This window comes from Apostichopus japonicus, chromosome 10 (assembly GCF_037975245.1).
Source record: "Apostichopus japonicus isolate 1M-3 chromosome 10, ASM3797524v1, whole genome shotgun sequence".
NCBI lineage: Eukaryota > Metazoa > Echinodermata > Holothuroidea > Aspidochirotida > Stichopodidae > Apostichopus > Apostichopus japonicus.
In genome coordinates this window covers 8,227,771-8,245,712 of record NC_092570.1, presented here as the reverse complement: position 1 = coordinate 8,245,712, position 17,942 = coordinate 8,227,771, and the positions used below count along the sequence as shown (strand labels likewise).

The 17,942-nt window shown below is 36.7% G+C and overlaps 2 protein-coding genes across 4 annotated transcripts in view; one reads left to right on the top strand and one right to left on the bottom strand.

The window, feature by feature from the left end:
- The first annotated feature begins 284 nt into the window (after nt 1–284).
- LOC139974770 (S-formylglutathione hydrolase-like) lies at nt 285–15,642 on the top strand. Of its 3 annotated transcripts, none has more exons than XM_071982181.1 (11): nt 285–415; nt 3,251–3,356; nt 4,930–5,018; nt 5,721–5,819; nt 7,097–7,221; nt 7,673–7,737; nt 10,241–10,295; nt 10,947–11,045; nt 11,696–11,761; nt 13,758–13,859; nt 14,250–15,642. In XM_071982181.1, the coding sequence occupies exons 2-11, from the start codon at nt 3,286–3,288 to the stop codon at nt 14,328–14,330; spliced, it is 852 nt and encodes a 283-aa protein (XP_071838282.1). In that variant the 5' UTR covers nt 285–415; nt 3,251–3,285; the 3' UTR covers nt 14,331–15,642. The 3 variants fall into 3 exon arrangements, with proteins under 3 accessions (XP_071838282.1, XP_071838283.1, XP_071838284.1); XM_071982182.1 differs by having other exon boundaries at nt 301–424; XM_071982183.1 differs by having other exon boundaries at nt 382–404.
- The window catches only part of LOC139974768 (uncharacterized), a 77,338-nt gene continuing 73,875 nt past the window's right edge, over nt 14,480–17,942 (bottom strand). The window contains exon 10 of the mRNA XM_071982178.1: nt 14,480–16,475. Within this exon, the coding sequence (XP_071838279.1) occupies nt 16,343–16,475 (133 nt within the window). The 3' untranslated portion in view covers nt 14,480–16,342. The remainder of the gene's footprint in view (nt 16,476–17,942) is intronic.

Below are 17,942 nucleotides of genomic sequence, written 5' to 3'. Positions count from 1 at the left end.
CCGTTATAAGGCGACATTTTGCAGAAAAATGCTCAGATAACAAAATAATATAGTAATGATGAATTGTTTAATTGTGTCATCTCAAAAATTTAACAGTTTTCTGAAATCAACCAATTTTCTGTTTAATTTTTCTAGGTGTGTAAGTTAACTGTTATTTCAAAAAGTGATGAGATGACAACATATTACATATCGTCATTCCAACTATTCCTGGAAAATATCAACGTATGAGGGTAACATTCTTATCTTGATGGCACTTTTAAGCTACCGTAAGTATGTGATTTACCATACAGAGCTAGGCATGATCGATGTTGGCTAGGCCATAGTTCCTATGCCCAGGTACGGTGAAGAAAGTGCTGCAGCTAGTAAACACGTTTCATGCCGCGTTAAGGTCACACGAAGTTTGGGTAAAATTTAGGTAGACCTGGTAATCGTTGGTTAATTGTTATGCTACACTTATTCGATTGACATTATGAACTTTTTTTTCAGCTCTGTGCTAGGCCAGGTAAAAGCTAGGCCTTACTCAGTTGGTAGGCCTCAGTATAATACTAGCTCTATCGTAAGCGTAAGATGCTTTCAGGAACTTAGGCTAAACTACAGCAGCCGAGGCATAGGATAAATCGTGGCCGAAGAAGTCAGAAGGAAGAAATTAAGCCTAAGTTAAGATACAGTAGGCTAAGGTGCAATTAGTTACTGCATCTTCCGTGGAGGGCAGAGTAAAAGTTACAGATCACAGTTATTTTAGTTACATTTCGTAGTATCATTGGCAGTGATCATATTTGTAATGTACGGTATAGTCAGTATTGCGAAGTTCGGCAAACTGCGAAGTTCGGACACCCTAAGAAATACACAATTTCACCATGAAAACCTACAGAAAGAGCCAAATTTCACCAAAAAGTACGAAGCTACAGTTATTTTCTCTCCAAAATGACCCGTGTGCAAGAAATTACTTACATATTTGTCAATTAAATGACGAAGATCTATGAAGTCTGTTATAATTACTGAAAGAGCAACTGCACCACCAATTTTATCACCAGCGCCACACTGTGGGTTGCGTGTCCGAACTTTGCAATACTCTAGCAAAGAAATACCAGTTCCACAATCACGAAGAATCTTCTTGGAAAACAACGTGAAAACAGTTTGCAGGAAAGAAAGTTTGGCCGTGTATCGTACTATAACACAATTCTCCCACCATATGAAGTATATTTTCAGGTGATTTATACCAGAAGATTTAGTTTTGGGGTGTTTTTCAGTCTTAAGTGTCCGAACTTCGAAGTCACCATACTACTTATGGGGCCTATTCTAGGCCTGGCACAATTGGTGTACCTGCACCATGTCAGCAACATCGTTGCTGTTACTATGTTAGTTTGTAATGTAAATATGAGTCATAGACATACAGTAGTACTAGTAGCCTTTTGTGATACCATAGTGGTATTGTGTGATGCTGTCATGTTGCTTCAGGTAAAGTTATATCGTCGGTCAATTAAGGACTGCATATTTACCAGATGGTAGGTTCAATAAGCCTGACATAATGCTTATTTAGCTGAGTTAGGAGGTAATGAATCCAGCAGGTATGTTGTACCCTAACACATTAAAAAATAAAATTAGTTATTAGCTCAACCTTGCATGTAATCTAAGTATCAAACTAATTTCTTGCCTAACTGTGCCTCAATTAATTTTTTTTTTATTGGTACCCCATAATCATCTACACTGGAGTTCACTTCAATGATCTCAGGACCATACCCTCTCCAACTGCTATATTTGACTAAATATGTTTAAATTTCTTTGGGTACACTCCTTGAAGTGTGCAACTCTACGGCCTTTCAAGCCTAACAGTGTACGGCCCCATTGAACAAATTACCTGTGCAAATGTGGTTTGTGTGATTGAAGAATTCCTTAAAGAAATTGTCTGGTGGAAGATTCGGATATATTGGCGTTCTTATTTTTCTCCTTCTAACCATGTAAAAATCGTTCGCATTCAACGTTTCTTCATCTAGAAATCTGGTTTTCAAATTGCCCAGTTTCTCACCAAAATCAATGTTTGTTCGAAAGCATCAATTTGGTGAATGACGTTGTGCAGGCAAATAGGCAAAACTAGCGACTTGAAGTTAGCACTCCCATTTCTGCAGTAAATACACTTTCGTATGTACACGCACAGGTGATTGCCTATTATATATTACGTAAACATCGCGAATGTACGTGCAGCCTACCATGCCCAGTTAGTACGTAAATATCGTTGCACATAATACACTCACAGTTCAAAGACCGTTCTTCGAAATCGCTGAAATAAACTTCACAAATCAACTTTACAGTAAAAGGAAGCTCGAAAGTATTTGGAATATCAAAATATGATATTTGGCGGAATCGATGTCAGAACAAAATGTAGTAGCAAGATGCTTAGGCTTCGCAGAAGTGTCCCATTGTAAACTTTAGAGTAGCCTTCATGCGAACATTCTACGCATTGGAGCTGGACAATGCAATGTATAAATATTGAAGAGTCTGCTGTTCAAACTCATCTTCTTTTACACAAAAATCACAAAAACACTGATGCACTACATATATGATGACTTTAACAAGTTTTTTAAGACATATATAATTTATCAGAATTTCACTGAAAGTTAAGAAAGAAATTAATCCGTATTCAAACGCGATTTTTGTTGTGATTACTGTATGGAGCGTGGGCTATGTTGAATCTGCATTTGCGAAAAATCCTCTACTGTTCAAAGTATATTTGAAATATCCATCCTAAACCATTACAAAATTGTGTCTCTGTCAAATGCAACATGAGCGTTCTCATATTTTGAAACCATGTTTGGAATTTTTTTTATTATTTTAAAGGTAACTTCCAAGGGATACCAGACAATTCTTTTAGAGCATTTGTTGGGATATATTTTCTTACAAGATACAACACTTATTCGGCACCACATTATCAAACTTGGGCAAAGCCTATCCAGCCTGTTCTTTCATTTTCATTTCTGCAGTAAGACTAGCATGCCAAGCAGTCTATTTAAAGATTAGATAGAAAGTCAGTAGAAAACTACATTAGTCAACCCCTCATTGTTAAATGGTGATGTCTGTTCTGTTATTATGGACCAATCACATGTTGCTTGATTCTTTCAAGTATGGATAATGTTCTGTGCATCTTTTGTGGCACCATTCCACTAAATTCCAAAAGGGGGATGGTCAGCTTGTTAGCTATTAAGAAAAATATTTGAGATTTGTTATTAAATCATTTTCATTCATTTTCTTGCAGATATAACAGACTACAACTAGTGTCCAACTTCAATCATGGGTTCCATCGAGGAAAAATCTAGCAATAAGATGTTTGGAGGCTTGCAGAAAGTCTATACTCATGACAGGTACTGTGGCTTACAGAAAAGTATGTGTACATTGTGTGTTTAATGGTGTTGAAATTATCCATGACAGTATTCATTCACAACAGGAACTATGTGGCTTACAGGAACTGACCCTATCATGATAGGTATTGTAAGTTTAATTGTGTTGAATCCATGGCAAAAATAAGTATGAATACTAATAAATGATGTACTTAATACAGTGGTGTTATTATGGTGTTATATCCATGGAAAGGGGGGGGGGTAATACCTTTGCCAGTAAGTAAGTGGTTCATATTGTTAAGTATTACCCATGACAGATTTGAGGGCTAACTAATGATGTATTAAATACAGTGATGAAAGAATATATACCATGATACTGTAGGTATTGTAAAGTATTATCAATGACAGAAGTAAATAGTAACTAATGATGTCATACAGTGATGAACTGGATAGGTAAAATATTATCCATGACAGAATTAAGCATTACTAATGATGTTATACAGTGATGAAAGAATAGACCATGATAGGTATTGTAAAGTTTTATCCATGACAGAATGAAGGATTTACCAATGGTATCATACAGCGATGAAAGAATGTATACCATGATAGGTATTGTAAAGTATTATCCATGACATAATTAAATATTTACTAATGATGTAATACAGTGATGAAATAATATATGCCATGATAGGTATTGTAAAGTTTTATCCATGACAGAATAAAGGATTTACTAATGATGTAATACAGTGATGAAAGAATGTATACCATGATAGGTATTGTAAAGTATTATCCATGACATAATTAAATATTTACTAATGATGGTATACAGTGATGAAAGAATAGACCATGATAGGTACTGTTAAATATTATCCATGACTACCTTATTAACTAATGATGTATATAACACAGTGATGAACACGATAGATATTATCCATGACACAATTTAGAATTTACTAAGATGTAAAACAGTGACGAAAAACTATTTACCATGATAGGTACTGTCAAGTATTATCCATGACGGAATAATATATTCTTGGATGTATGATGATAGGTGGTGTTTATCCATGATAGTTGGGGGTGCTGTTGTACCTTGTTGTAGATCCTGTGTACTTGATAGCAATGACTTTCAATGTACTGTTCTGTTAGGTATATTTTGTCTCTACTGAATATATTTACATACCTCAAACTGCAGTTGGTTCCTTCCTATGTTCTAGCCGTGTACATAGTCCTGTCACTAATTCCGATCTTATCTATGGCCTGCTGGGTTGGTATTCTGTAACAGTTCTTCTCTTTCGTTTTTGAAATATTTTTCTAATGTTATGTTTTTCTAATGGTTTATGTTTTGTTGATGTTAATTTTTTTTTATTGATTCATAATCTCCCCACGACATGACTTCAAATAATGAACATTGTGCTCTCAAGTATTACTATTACAACACAGTGTGTTACAATCTTAATTATATATATATTGGATATGCACTGTTGGTGGTAGTTAAAACAGTGTATTTGACATGCATAAGTGCCTTTGGTTTGGCTGGTTTTCATTTTCAGAGACATTAATCACTCACTCATTTATCATTCTTTGAATAAAATTTCAGTTCTGAATGTAAGACCAAGATGACTTTTGGTGTATTCTTGCCTCCCCGAGCAGAAAACGAAAGCTGCCCAGTCCTCTACTTTCTATCTGGTAAGTCCTTCTGTAGCAAATGCCAAAAAAAAAGCAAAAAAGGAAAAAAGGAAAGAAAAAGCACCTCTGCTTGTGGTAAAGTAAACTTTAACACATTGTCTTTCATTAGGATTTGAGTATGTTGCATACCTAAAGGCTAACATGTAATGTCTGAATCTGTTGCTTGAACAAAAAGATAAAGTCCTTGATGGCGACTGATATGAATATTCAAAAATGCACATTTTAAAAGGGAGAGAATGAGAGAAGTCAACTTTAGCAACAGTTCTTACTCACTGCAAAGCCACTTGTAGTGATTAATTACTTTTGTTTAATGGAGGGAATCTAAAAGTGTTTTTGTCAAAGTTCATGTGAATTAACTTCATCTTGCAGATCTACCATTTATAACTAAAACTTATTGTATGTTCATTCATGCTTAAGACAAGGAATCAAGTTCAATATAGAATACCTTAAAATATGCTTCCTTTGTTTTTAAGGTTATTAGCCAAAAGGAAAAGTAATGACCATTTTTGAAGGGCCTCTGAAAGAGCTAGAATCCCTAACTTTCATAAATGTTAGAAAGCAGGTGAAGGCCTACATTCCTACTTTTGTTTATTTTAAGTTACAGTTTGACTTTATCAAACGCTAATTCCTGCTTTTGAAATGAACTGTCTGACCTCTCTATAATATATACCTTCAATTTTCACGATTTATTTCTGTTGATAGGGTTAACCTGCACTGAACAGAACGTCATAACCAAAGGAGGTGCACAGAGGGTTGCTGCCGAGTTGGGTATCATCGTGGTAGCACCCGATACCAGTCCAAGTAAGAACCTGTTATCCTCTTTCCAACTGATTCCAACTGATGAATTTGCACGGTATAATTTACTGATGAAATATGTTTTGTAATGTCACAAAGAGGTTGCAGAATTTATATATATATTGCTGGGATGATTTATATGAAGTGTCTGCAAATAGGGAGTGGAATCTCTAGTTTAATGCAAACATGGCACTGGGTAGGTAGACCTTAACACAGAAAGGTGACCAAAGTTTTTCCATGGAAATCCAGGAAAATGGTATTGATGCTGGCCCTCTCCACCCCCCCCCCACCCAGCCTCTGGTGGTGTTGACATTGATACTCATACCTACACTGTACCTTAATGAAGGCATTTTGAGGGTCTCTCATTGTGTTTGGTAGGGCGTGGAGGGGGGGGGGTCTATGCTTCAAGGAAGATGCCAAAGTTTAGAACACCTCATGCAGACACAAATAGTTAGTCCAAGATAAACATCCAGTTGCCAACGAAAAATAAAAATGTTACTGGAAGTTCCATTATTCATCACTAAGTACGAGGTGATGATGCCTTTCATGTGAATTACCGGCTGTGAAATTATTCAATGAGCCATGAGTGAACTATACATTTGTAAATATAAAACAATAACAGCTCAGCTTCAAGCTGTCTCTTCAAACGGAAGGCCAAACAGGTAAAATTGAAATTCTTCAGGGCCTCTTTTTCAAATTCAGGGATATTCCAGGGTTAGTATGTTCAATCTGGGGACATTTCTGGGGACACTTTTTTATCTGGGGAGGACAGCACATGAAATCCAGGGGCTGTTCCCGGAAATAAGGGACATCTGGTCCCCTTAAACTACTGGTGTGATAAGAGGTATGATAAAGGGTTCAGAATATTTCCCCTGGTAGTAAAATGAATGCAAGTAAAGTAAGGTGAATGATATAGGTTTGTTAACGTAAATTTTCCCTTCCGGTTACTGCATTGGTTATTGGTTATGAGCTTAACCTTGGTTATTTGAAGGAAGAATAATTGAGACGTCATATGCTTGGTAAATATCTCCCCCTTCCATAATATTGTAATATTTGAGCATAATCTACAGAAAAGCATGATTCATTGGTGCTTGTTGTTGGCTTTCCACTGTTTCATACATGGAGGGTTTCCAGCTCCATCCTCCTTTGAAGTGTAAACAAGGGAAACATAATTTAAGTGGCTAAGTTTGGTAATGTCCTCACAAGACAGCTCACCTCAACCAATCGTCTGCTTCTATGAAAAGTACGATGTCAAGTGCTACTTTGCTGTTTTGATTTTCTAGGAGGATGTAATATTGACGGCGAAGATGGCAGTTACGATTTCGGGTCAGGAGCTGGATTTTATGTCGACGCAACCACAGAGAAGTGGAAGAACAATTACAGAATGTATTCATACGTAACCGAAGAGGTATGTAATAACTGATGAATGTTGCAACGCAAGCACTATTAGGTCTGTGATGTCATGTGTAGACTTGCTCTATTCTTAATGTTTTAATATGAAGGAACGAATTGGTTATTCAAATTAGTTTCATTATGCCAAGGATAATGATAATAACCGAGTTTGAATGCAGTTGATATAGTCTGTTTTAAATGTTACATCAACTTCACAATTGTGTGTAAATAATGTGTGTCAACCTAACAATAAAATCTTGTTTACGACTCAATTTGACAAGAAACAAAATTGATAGCAGAAACAGGAAATAGAAGGTTATAGAACTGCATTATCTTTTCAAGTCTGTTGCATGTTACTCTTCTGTTATTCACTCGGCACAAAACTATCAAAGATTGACAAAGTAGTAACTAGTAAGGTTAAGTGAACTTAAGTCAGTGACGGTTCTTTCTTTCTTTTCTCTTTGCAGTTGTTGTCTGTTGTGAATGCCAACTTTCCAACACAGCCAGATAGAATAAGTATATTTGGGCATAGGTGAGTAGAAATAAAATCCATTCAGGCTGACCAAGAATTGATAGACTCATTGAAATATGGAATGTTGACAATCTGTAAAAGTTATTGTATATGAAACTGGTAGAGAAAAATTGTAGTTATGCAGTGGAAAAAAGACTGTTAAGGTAGACACTAACACAGAAAGAAATTTTAAGGTAAAACGCTAATCGTAACACTAACCAAATGTGAAAGTAAAACCATGACCACATGTGTTATCCAGACAACCTTAAAGGCATGGAAGACTCGCCCCAAACCGTGTGCCATCATCTGAAAAAGTTAACTTTCCGTTACTTGCAAGTGAAAATTTTTTTTGTGTCGCTACAAAATGCAGACAGTAATGAAATGTGTTATCTTTTATCTAGACCTGAGATGTCCATTGCTGCTATGTACTCTGTGTTGTGGGTATTGACTGCAGCTGTATGTATTGACTGTGCACTCGTGTCTAATTACCGATGGTAGCAAGCCGTGTCTGTATTTTCGGGGATCGATGGTGGTGTCTAACACTTCTGTTACACCTCATTTGAAACTAGGTCAGATTACCGGCATTAGACGTTTCTTTGTGTGCGAGTCTTCAATGCCTTTAAAGTATGGAAAGACATCAGTGAAGAAGATTGCTGAAACACTCATTTTAAGAAAAGTGACCTAGATAGGGCAAGGAAGGACGAACCCAAACAAATTTGATCCACCTCATTCTGATCCCCCATAAACTGAGACTGTGAGCATGACAGTAATGTCAAGGTGAATCTACACAGTGTACTGTATATCTGTACAGTACTAACACCATAAGACTGTTAAAGTAATCATATTATGTTATAATGTTTACTTGAACATTCTTGTGGTGTTAAAGGTGAATTTTCCAGAAAAGTAAAAGCCACAAGAACCAAGCGAATTGCTTTCACACACACCACACAAAACAGTTGTTGTTGGTTGTGGTTGCAATCCAATCACTGCATGGAAACTGCAGATTAAAGCTTTTTTATTTGTTGTCTCTGAATTTGCAATCAATGAGGTATCAGTGCCGCATGTAACAGGGAAGATTGGAATTGATGTAATGAGCTTAACGTAATCACTGACCTTTGACCTCACATTGTGCATTGTTTTTCCGTGGTGATACTAGTCATCGTGTTTGTAGAAGATGTTTGGTTTAAGGTTTAAAGCTGTTTGAAGGAGTTTGAAGGAGACAGGTAGGATGAGCTCGGACTCATGTCTTACAGACAGAATCTAAAAAGTATGAAATAGTGAAAATCAGTATCGTAACTTCCAAACAGAGTGACCATTAACAATTGTTAATAGTTGAAATAAATTGAGAAATGTGACATATTAGTAGAAGTAGATTCCTTCTTAAACTGAATTTACATAGTTTTCTCTTACCAAACACAGTCTATTCCATTGACCGTGTTGTGTCTAAGTTACAAAAGAAGAAGAAAAACTTCAAAATATTGATTTCAAGTACCTCATCCATGATTAAATTAAAACTCATTGCTAATTGTTCATGTGGTGGTAATGGAACTCCTAAAACAATGCAAGGCTTCACTTTTTTTTTGGAAATGAGTGAATGATGAGTAATGAAAGAACCAGATAGTTTGATACTCGACACTTAAATACACTAAAAGCAGTTTATTTGAATAGTTCTGTGAAAACTATGCTTTGTTAGAAAGAGACATCAAAAAGAGGTTAGTATATGAGTTGTGCACTGTAAGGGTCACAAGTCTCCAATTGATGGGAACCTTCATCGTTTTTGTAGAGGGCGCTGTCATATCGGTCCTAATAGTGCAGTGGATACCGCTTTGTGTCCTTGTGATCTATCCTGTTTACAGATCTCCAAATATTTGTATAGCGCTGTAACAAATCTTAATCTATGTTTAGTTGTGAAAATATGTCGCAAAAGATCTCATCTTTGATAATTATGCAGGGAATCGCAGGTACAAGTCCAATGTCTTCCATTTCGGAGACTTGGATACAACTTAACTGACGCTCAAAGTTTTCAACTCAGTTAAGCAGACGTGATTGAGAATACCTTGAAGAAGCTCTCTGATTGGTTGATGACTAGACGTGTGTAAGGTTGCCAAACGAATGGTGGGCAACATTTCGTTTCTAAAATGTGCTAGTTATGAGTGGTAAAAACTGTACTTTAGTTCCTATAAGTCACACTATGTGTAAATTAGTGATTGTGCAGGTACTTTGCCCAGAAGTGTCCCTTAAAGATTCCTCAAAAGGAATTGTCAGTGATTTCAGAGACTGCAGCTTGTCAAGTTTCGTGCAACTAGAAAGGACTGATATGAGGGCGCCCTCTGTTGATTTAGGGCTTAGCTGGAGATCTCATTGCATATTCAGATCATGTTCTTCACTAGATCATCTCCACTAGAGTTTCTGATCCTACTTTTTTACTCTGCAAGTCATGAATATCTTACAAATCTTTCTCTCTTCGAGAATTCTTACTACCATGACTACTGCTTCCATTTCCTTCACATTTTTTCCCTTTCAGTATGGGAGGCCATGGTGCTCTGATTTGTGCCTTAAAGAATCCTGGCCTGTACAGGGTAAGAAGTAAAATAAAACTAAAGAAACAATTTCCTCTCATAAATGATTTTATTTCTTTCATTGGGTTATTGCTTTCATTCTTGCAGCGACACTCTCTTCTTAATTTACTGAGTCGCATTGTGGAAGAGAAAGCAATTATGAAAAGAAAATTAATCCAACCAAAGCAACAAACATCTCAAATGTCTTGCTACATTTCATACGCATTTATCGTTTTAGATTTGACTGTGAAGATTCTCCTAGGATCGAATTGTCAGACTCTCTAAATAATACTTTTTACCAACACAGGTTTTTTTTTGCAGTAGTCAAGCAATTTGTTAACACTGCCCTCTTTTGAGTCACATTTATCCCAGCCATAAAGACAAAAGCTTAAAGTAAATCGCATCTTCCCCAAAGCAAGGGTGACATCCTAGCTGGAATCATTTAGAATTTGTTATAGAGTTTTGATCCATATCTACTAAGAACAATCCACCAAGAATATGTTGTATTTATTGTTTGTTTTAACCTTTTGGTTTCATAATTCAGACATCAAAGTTCCTCAAAGATTAAATGATTTTAAATAAAGACTAATGTCTTATAAATTACTGGGATTATGGTCGGTCTATGAGCTTACGTTAACTTTTTATCCTGGTTTTTATCTTTTGCTCCTGTAGTCTGTGTCTGCATTTGCTCCTATCTGTAACCCTACGAAGTGTCCCTGGGGAGACAAAGCTTTCTCTGGTTACCTCGGTGCCGACAGAGAATCATGGAAGGTAGTTATATTTGGATTAAATCCGCTCATCAAATGTGCCAGAAATGGACATATCTTTCTGTTATATATTCGAAGTAGCCATTTTGTCTTTCAAAGTCACTTGTTACGTCAGTAGCATGTTGCTCGAAGTTGATCAACTCTAACTTTTCCATAAACTTTGTCCATACCTTTTTGTTTGAAAGGAAATTGGTTGGGAATGTCATGTTTATAATGTGTTATAGATTCCACAAGATTTTAGTTTTGTCATTATAGAATGATCTATAGTAGCAAGTATACTTTAATATATCTAATTTAGCACCCACTCCAATCCCCCATCCCCACCAAATAAAATAAATAACAGAAAGGGGAAAAAAATTGGATTTTGCAAAACTTGCCCAACATTCATGACTATCTAGTTACCATTTTTCTGCTTTGGTCGGTTATTTATAGCAGCAAATTCTTTTTTATTACTTTGTTGCAGCTGTCACATGTATAACTCAGTAATTTGTACTCCTTGGAGCGTCATCAAGTTTTTTCTTAAAATATTTCATCCTAGATAATAAATAATAATTACTAGAGGTATTGACAGCCTTTCTAGGGGATATAACATACGCTTAGCATTCAGTTTCTTATTTCACTTCGATTAATTAAAACATTTTGTCTGTCTTACAGAGTTACGACGCATGTGAACTTGTCAAATCTTATAATGGTCCACCAATGCAAATCTTAGTCGATCAGGTGAGTGGTTCAAGTGGTGTACAGTGTTAGATGTAACTAACAGTAGGCTATGTTATTAAACAATACTACAAGATGAGGTGCGTTAGATGTAACACCAACAGTAGGCTATGTGGGGTATGTTACTATACAATGCTACAAGATTAGGTGTGTTAGATGTAACACCAACTGTAGGCTATGTGGGGTATGTTACTATACAATGCTACAAGATTGGGTGCGTTAGATGTAACACCAACAGTAGGCTATGTGGGGTATGTTACTATACAATGCTACAAGATTAGGTGCGTTAGATGTAACACCAACTGTAGGCTATGTGGGGTATGTTACTATACAATGCTACAAGATTAGGTGTGTTATATGTAACACCAACAGTAGGCTATGTGGGGTATGTTACTATTCAATGCTACAAGATTAGGTGTGTTATATGTAACACCAACAGTAGGCTATGTGGGGTATGTTACTATTCAATGCTACAAGATTAGGTGTGTTAGATGTAACACCAACAGTAGGCTATGTGGGGTATGTTACTATACAATGCTACAAGATTAGGTGTGTTATATGTAACACCAACAGTAGGCTATGTGGGGTATGTTACTATTCAATCCTACAAGATTAGGTGTGTTAGATGTAACACCAACAGTAGGCTATGTGGGGTATGTTACTATTCAATGCTACAAGATTAGGTGTGTTATATGTAACACCAACAGTAGGCTATGTGGGGTATGTTACTATTCAATGCTACAAGATTAGGTGTGTTAGATGTAACACCAACAGTAGGCTATGTGGGGTATGTTACTATACAATGCTACAAGATTAGGTGTGTTAGATGAAACACCAAAAGTAGGCTATGTGGGGTATGTTACTATACAATGCTACAAGATTAGGTGTGTTAGATGAAACACCATAAGTAGGCTATGTGGGGTATGTTACTATACAATGCTACAAGATTGGGTGTGTTAGATGTAACACCAACAGTAGACTATGTGGGGTATGTTATTATACAATGCTACAAGATTAGGTGTGTTATATGTAACACCAACAGTAGGCTATGTGAGGTATGTTACTATACAATGCTACAAGATTAGGTGTGTTAGATGTAACACCAACAGTAGACTATGTGGGGTATGTTACTATACAATGCTACAAGATTAGGTGTGTTAGATGTAACACCAACAGTAGACTATGTGGGGTATGTTACTATTCAATCCTACAAGATTAGGTGTGTTAGATGTAACACCAACAGTAGGCTATGTGGGGCATGTTACTATACAATGCAACAAGATTAGGTGTGTTATATGTAACACCAACAGTAGGCTATGTGGGGTATGATACTATACAATGCTACAAGATTAGGTGTGTTAGATGTAACACCAACAGTAGGCTATGTGGGGTATGTTACTATACAATGCTACAAGAGTAGGTGTGTTAGATGTAACACCAACAGTAGACTATGTGGGGTATGTTACTATACAATGCTACAAGATTAGGTGTGTTAGATGTAACACCAACAGTAGGCTATGTGGGGTATATTACTATACAATGATACAAGATTAGGTGTGTTAGGTGTAACACCAACAGTAGGCTATGTGGGGTATGTTACTATACAATGCTACAAGATTATGTGTGTTAGATGTAACACCAACAGTGGGGTATGTTACTATACAATGCTACAAGATTATGTGTGTTAGATGTAACACCAACAGTAGGCTATGTGAGGTATGTTACTACACAATGCTACAAGATTATGTGTGTTAGATGTAACCAACAGTATGCTATGTGGGTATGTTACTATACAATGCTACAAGATGACAGAAATATGTTTGTTTGGACTTGATTGTTAACTGAAAGACTGAGCACATGCTAGTAGATGGTTTCATTATGTGAAGGCAGAGCAGGCTAGCTGGTAGCAATAGTGTTGTAGAACCCAGTAGAGCTTATATATTTGTCAATACAAAATAATTAATATGTTTGAATGGTTTGTGATTTTATTAATCATCAGGGCAAGAAGGATAACTTTTACGTGGACAAACAGCTTCTTCCTGAGAATCTGGTCGCAGCTTGTACAGAGTCTAAGATGGAAGTGGTCATGAGAATGCAAGAAGTAGGTGAAATCAGAGTAATAATATTGTATCAACAGCACTTTATCAACAGCACTGTATCAACAAGCACTGTATCATCAGCAATGTTTCAACAGCACTGTATCAACAGCACTGTACCAACAGCACTGTATAATCAGTGTTAATACTGTAATGAGCAATACTTTATGAACAACATTGTATGAACAGCACTGTATGAGCAACATTGTGTCCACAACATTGAATAGAGAGTACTGTATCAACAACAATTATTACCATGGATAGAACTTTTCAGTGAAGACTTTTCAGTGACTTTTCAGTTAAGTTTTCAAGTAAATGTTTTTGGGGTTATTATTGGCTGACTGAATTTGTTTCGTCATGAGTGAGGTTTGACCATTATTTTCCTTTTTTCACAGGATTACGACCACAGTTATTTTTTCATCGCTACATTTATGGAAGATCACATCAGACATCACGCAAGGCTACTGAATGCTTGACTGGGATGAAGATGTTAACACCAGCCCAGCAGTGGATAGAAGCTTACAGTAAGGTCTGACTGTAGAATTACTAAGTAATTTATGATTGGCGATGAGTTTTGAAGAAAAAACAGATGAAAAGTGTAACGACACAAATAGAGACAGAAAAATATTTTGTTTACATAAGTTTATTAAAATAGCTTGATATGTTAATGACGCCCTCAAATCGCAAATTTGTTACAATGAGATGATTCAAAGTGACGATGCCGAAAGTGAAAAAATCAGAGGTGAGCCTGGATGCTTAACCCTTCTACAAACACTTAGAAATCATTGTTAATTTAATAAAGGGAATGGCTATATAGGTAATGACTACGTAGTTGAAGCACACAATGAAAACAAACAAAACTCAAGGTGGAATGGTACAATGGCAAGATTAATAATATTAGACTTAAAATCTAAGGTAAAACGACCATGAAAAATGTATGCTAAGTTAACATTGTAAAGCATTCCCAAGTATGTGCAAAGATGAAAGTTAATTAATGATACATTATTTTGTCAGGAAGACTAACTTCTTGTCAAAAATGACCATGAAAATTTTATGCTAAGTTAACGTCAATGATCTTTGAGGATTAAGCAAATTTTCTTCTTTTCTTTCTAAACTACATTTTTACAAAACAGATTGTAAAAGCACTTCCAAGTTGTGCAAAGAGTTAATTAATGATACATTATTTTGTCAGGAAGACAACTTCTTGTCAAAAGTAAAAACATTACTTTTCGTAGGACATTATTTCAAGATCTGTTCCATTTAGTTTCTCCCCCCCCCCCCCTTTCTATCAACACAGCCAAGGCTACTCATCTATCAAAGACTTTGGACACATTGCTATATATTTCTGCACCTTAAAACCGCTCACAGCATTGGGCAACAATTGCCTTGAAGCTATATTTTGTCATAAATCTAACCATTAGATTGACTTTTGGTATTAATGGGATGATGTGCCATGTGCTCCCAAGTTTTCATCTGAGATGAAACATGTCAGTAAGAATTGTGCATTGTACATACATTATTAGAAGTGTGTCCAAGGGTCTCTGTGATGGCGAGCAAAAGCCAGCAGGATTTCAATAAACTTGTTGGCAAGGCTGTAAGAAGGAAAACCAACCATTGCTTTGAATGCAACTCACCCATTCTAACTCCCTCCCCAAAAATTATTGGCAAACTTTGGAAGAAACCCTGTTTTTTTTACTTATTACAAGATATGACTAGGAAGAAATGGTCTTGTTAAAATTGTAACACACATCATAAATATTTACAATAAAGACATCCATCTTCATAATATCTCTCACTACAAAATCTTTGTCATATTTCCGTAAAACTATCATAATCGCTAAGCAATGGAAGAAACTTTATGTACTGCCCTCTCTTGGCCAGCAACCGTATTCGTCGCTTGCGTAGTAACCATACAGGCCTGAAAGACAGAATTCAAAAGAAACAAAAGAATAGCATGCACCCCTACCTGCCCCCCACCCCCCCCCCAAATAATGGCTTAGATTATTGGGACCTGTCTGTATCCAGTCCACAAGTTATGAACTGTCTCCTCCCTCCCTTAAACCCATGGTTTATCTCTCCTCCTTCCAATGGCTACCTCTTAACACCCTCCCTCCCCCCTCCCATGGTTACCCGTCTACCCATGGCTACCTACCTCCAGCCTCTCCTACCTTTCACTGTCACAACCAGATTGCCAGGTTTAACTTTGCTTAATGAACCAAAGTGGCAACTTCTGCCCCTTTATTGATATGCACACCAGACTATACCAGCAGCTATACAAAGTATACGCAGCTTGGACTGTTGACATTACTTTCTTGAGCCCTCGAACATTCGTTGTAACTGACTTGAGAAAGTGACAGGAGAGGTTAATATACTGTGTACATATCCAGCTGCATTCGTACAACTCCTCCCTAACCCTTAGATTTTTCCTTACAATACTTAACAATGTAGTTCTACTCTGCTACATGCCTCCCCCCACACTTTTCCTCTGTTACACCTTTCGAGTGGAGAGAGCGTGCACGAGTGGTTCCTGGGGGTCGGGCTGGTAGGTATTTGATGTCGCTTCATAGATGGCCTGGACTGATGGACGAGGTATGGAGATACTGCTCACATCGTATAGGAATCTGCAAAGAAGAAATCTATCTGTCAGTAAGCAAGAAACAATCTACAGCACTACACTACCCCTTATGTACCTCTGGGCCCTTTTCCCATTGTCCTCTCCCTTCAATTGTTATATCAAAAGTACAATTCAAACCAATCTCTGAGATTTTCAATTGGAGCAAAATAAAGAATTTGTCCTGGGCAAGCATAAAATTGCAGAATAAAACTATTGGTTAAGAAGATTACAAAGTACCTAAAGAGTGCCGACCTGTTCAGTAACTGATCTATGAGTATAATGATGAGAACCTGAGAGTAAAGTCAATCGAACAAAATGAACAAATCATCTCTCCATTATTCTATCCGTCAAAGCTTTAATGCTCACCAGTAATACTCCTAAAATTCAGGGATCGACTACCGACATAATACACCCTTTGATAGTCTTTTGACATACCATGGCGTGTTACAGTTGACAGTATCCATATTGAAATGTAGCAAAGGTACACTTTGTAGAGTGTAGCGATAACAGCACGGCAGGTTCAAACTTGAATAATTCATTTTATTGCAACTCTCAAGGAATTCATTGGAAGTACGTATGTAATGTTGACAGCACTTGGCTTTTCATTGTCAGGCGCTTTTAATGAATCTAATTTATTATTATCTTTAAGAATATTTTAACACTCTGTAATTCTGTCTGGGAAAAACAGAAATTCCATACAATAATAATAATAATTAATAATAATAATTAACAGTTCTTATATAGCGTAACTTACAATAAAGTCTTGCCGCGCTGTACTTAACCCTGGTCATTGGTAACTTGTCACACCTACACACCAAAGTGCACAATTCAATCAATCTCTCCTGGGGCACCAGAGTGCACCACAGCCACGTGTCCCCTGGGGGACTTCCCATAGGGTGCAGCCACAAACCGGCGCACGCAACTATATTTACAAGTCACCACTCAAGTCCCCATTTATACACCTGGGTGAAGAGAGCCAATGGAGATAAAATGCCTTGCCCAAGGACACAACACAATGATGTGGCCAGGGCTCGAACCTGTAATCCTTAGATCACAAGTCCACTGCCTTGACCACAACGCCCTCCTACAACTATGTACTTTAAGAATCTTTTGGCAATCATGGGAATATCAAAAGAATATTTATTTTTAGTATTTCTATTTTAGTTCAACTTAAACCCACTAACTACTTAACTAGGTTGAATTTTAATTCTGAGCCAAATTTGCTCACCGTTTTTTATGAAACGGCTTGGATTATCATTAATTTGAATGTTTAAAATTTATTATAAATGTGAGATTGAGATTCATTTATGCTAATTAATGTGATGATTGCAGCTAATGGACTGAATATGGATTCCACAGTCATTGTTTCTAAACACCCAATCAACTTTCAAACATGTCAGGCCCATTGTTTAAGACAGGGAAGCAAAACTTTTTCAACCAATGTAAGAGTCTCTTGAAGAATGCTGCTTGCATC

What these genes read in the sequence shown, in the direction of transcription:
- LOC139974770 (XM_071982181.1), top strand. Translation starts at nt 3,286, where the DNA reads ATGGGTTCCATCGAGGAAAAATCTAGCAATAAGATGTTTGGAGGCTTG. An exon ending in AAAGTCTATACTCATGACAG is followed by an intron (nt 3,357 to 4,929) that starts GTACTGTGGCTT and finishes ATAAAATTTCAG; the next exon opens with TTCTGAATGTAAGACCAAGA. An exon ending in AGTCCTCTACTTTCTATCTG is followed by an intron (nt 5,019 to 5,720) that starts GTAAGTCCTTCT and finishes TTCTGTTGATAG; the next exon opens with GGTTAACCTGCACTGAACAG.